Source organism: Myotis lucifugus, unplaced genomic scaffold (genome assembly GCF_000147115.1).
Source record: "Myotis lucifugus unplaced genomic scaffold, Myoluc2.0 scaffold_731, whole genome shotgun sequence".
NCBI classification, from domain to species: Eukaryota; Metazoa; Chordata; class Mammalia; order Chiroptera; family Vespertilionidae; genus Myotis; species Myotis lucifugus.
This window is the reverse complement of record NW_005871779.1, coordinates 166,777-167,848: the sequence shown is the minus strand read 5'-3', so window position 1 is coordinate 167,848 and position 1,072 is coordinate 166,777. Positions and strand designations below refer to the sequence as shown.

Sequence of the window (1,072 nt, the reverse complement as noted above, 5' to 3'; positions counted from 1 at the left end):
CGGCTCAGCAAGGGGCGGGGCCAACCCGCTGACCCCCCGGCCCCACGGCCCGGCCTCCGCCCTCGGGGCCCTTCCGGGATCTCCGCCCCCGGACTCCCTGGGGACGCGGAGGGCGCGTGGACCTGGAGGTCTCCGCCCCCGGCCCGCCGCCCCCAGCCCCCGGGGGCCGAGCCGACCAGCCCCTCCCCCTTCCGGGAGGGGCCGGGGCGGGGCTTTCCCCAGGGGCCAGGCCGAGGCATCCCGAGTTGGCGCGGGCCGGGGCCGGGCGCCCGGCGATTACGGCTGGGTGGGCGGGTGCCCAGGGTATTGGGGTCAGGGTGGCATTAGCGCAGCTCAAGCCGGGCTGGGCTGACTCAGCGCCTGGCCCCGACAGCCCGTCCCTGCCAACCCTGCGCTTCCCGGGGCGGAGATGGGAGATGGCGCCCGTGCTGCCCCTGGCGCTGCCGCTCCAGCCCCGCATCCGGCTGGCGCAGGGGCTCTGGCTCCTGTCCTGGGTGCTGGCGCTGGCCGGTGGCCTCACCCTCCTGTGCAGCGGGCACCTCCTGGTCCAGCTGTGGCACCTTCGCACCTTCTTGGCTCCCTCCTGCCCGTTCTCGGCCCTGCCGCAGGTGGCCCTGGGCGCGGGAGCTGTGGCTCTGTGCACCGGACTGGCGGGCGCGGGAGCCAGCAGGGCCAGTTTGGACGCAGCTCAATACCCGCCCTGGCGAAGGGTCCTGGGCCCCCTGCTGGTGGCTGGCACGGCTGGGGGTGGCGGGCTGCTGGTCCTCGCCCTGGCGCTAGCCTTAGCTCTCCCTGGAAGTCTGGACACGGGGCTGGAGGAGGGCCTGGGCGCTGCCATGGCTCACTACAGGGACACACAGGTGCCTGGGCACTGCCACAACAAGCGGCTGTTGGATGAGTAGCAACTGATGCACTTTGCTGCAGGAGTCATGAGTTCAAGGTATAGTAAAGATATCAAGGGATTCGAATAATTTATCACGAATACAATATACATGTAGAAGTAGAATTGAGTTGAGTGATGTGTCGATGTAGTTCTTGAAAAAGAAAAAAAAAAAAAAACATATATAAACAA

The 1,072-nt window shown here is 67.7% G+C and overlaps 1 protein-coding gene across 1 annotated transcript in view; it reads left to right on the top strand.

Moving 5' to 3' along the window:
- Positions 1–108: 108 nt before the first annotated feature.
- ROM1 (retinal outer segment membrane protein 1) overlaps positions 109–1,072 on the top strand; it is a 1,960-nt gene continuing 996 nt past the window's right edge. Inside the window, 1 exon segment of the mRNA XM_006105884.3 lies at positions 109–994. Coding sequence (XP_006105946.1) covers positions 417–994 — 578 coding nt within the window. The 5' untranslated portion in view covers positions 109–416.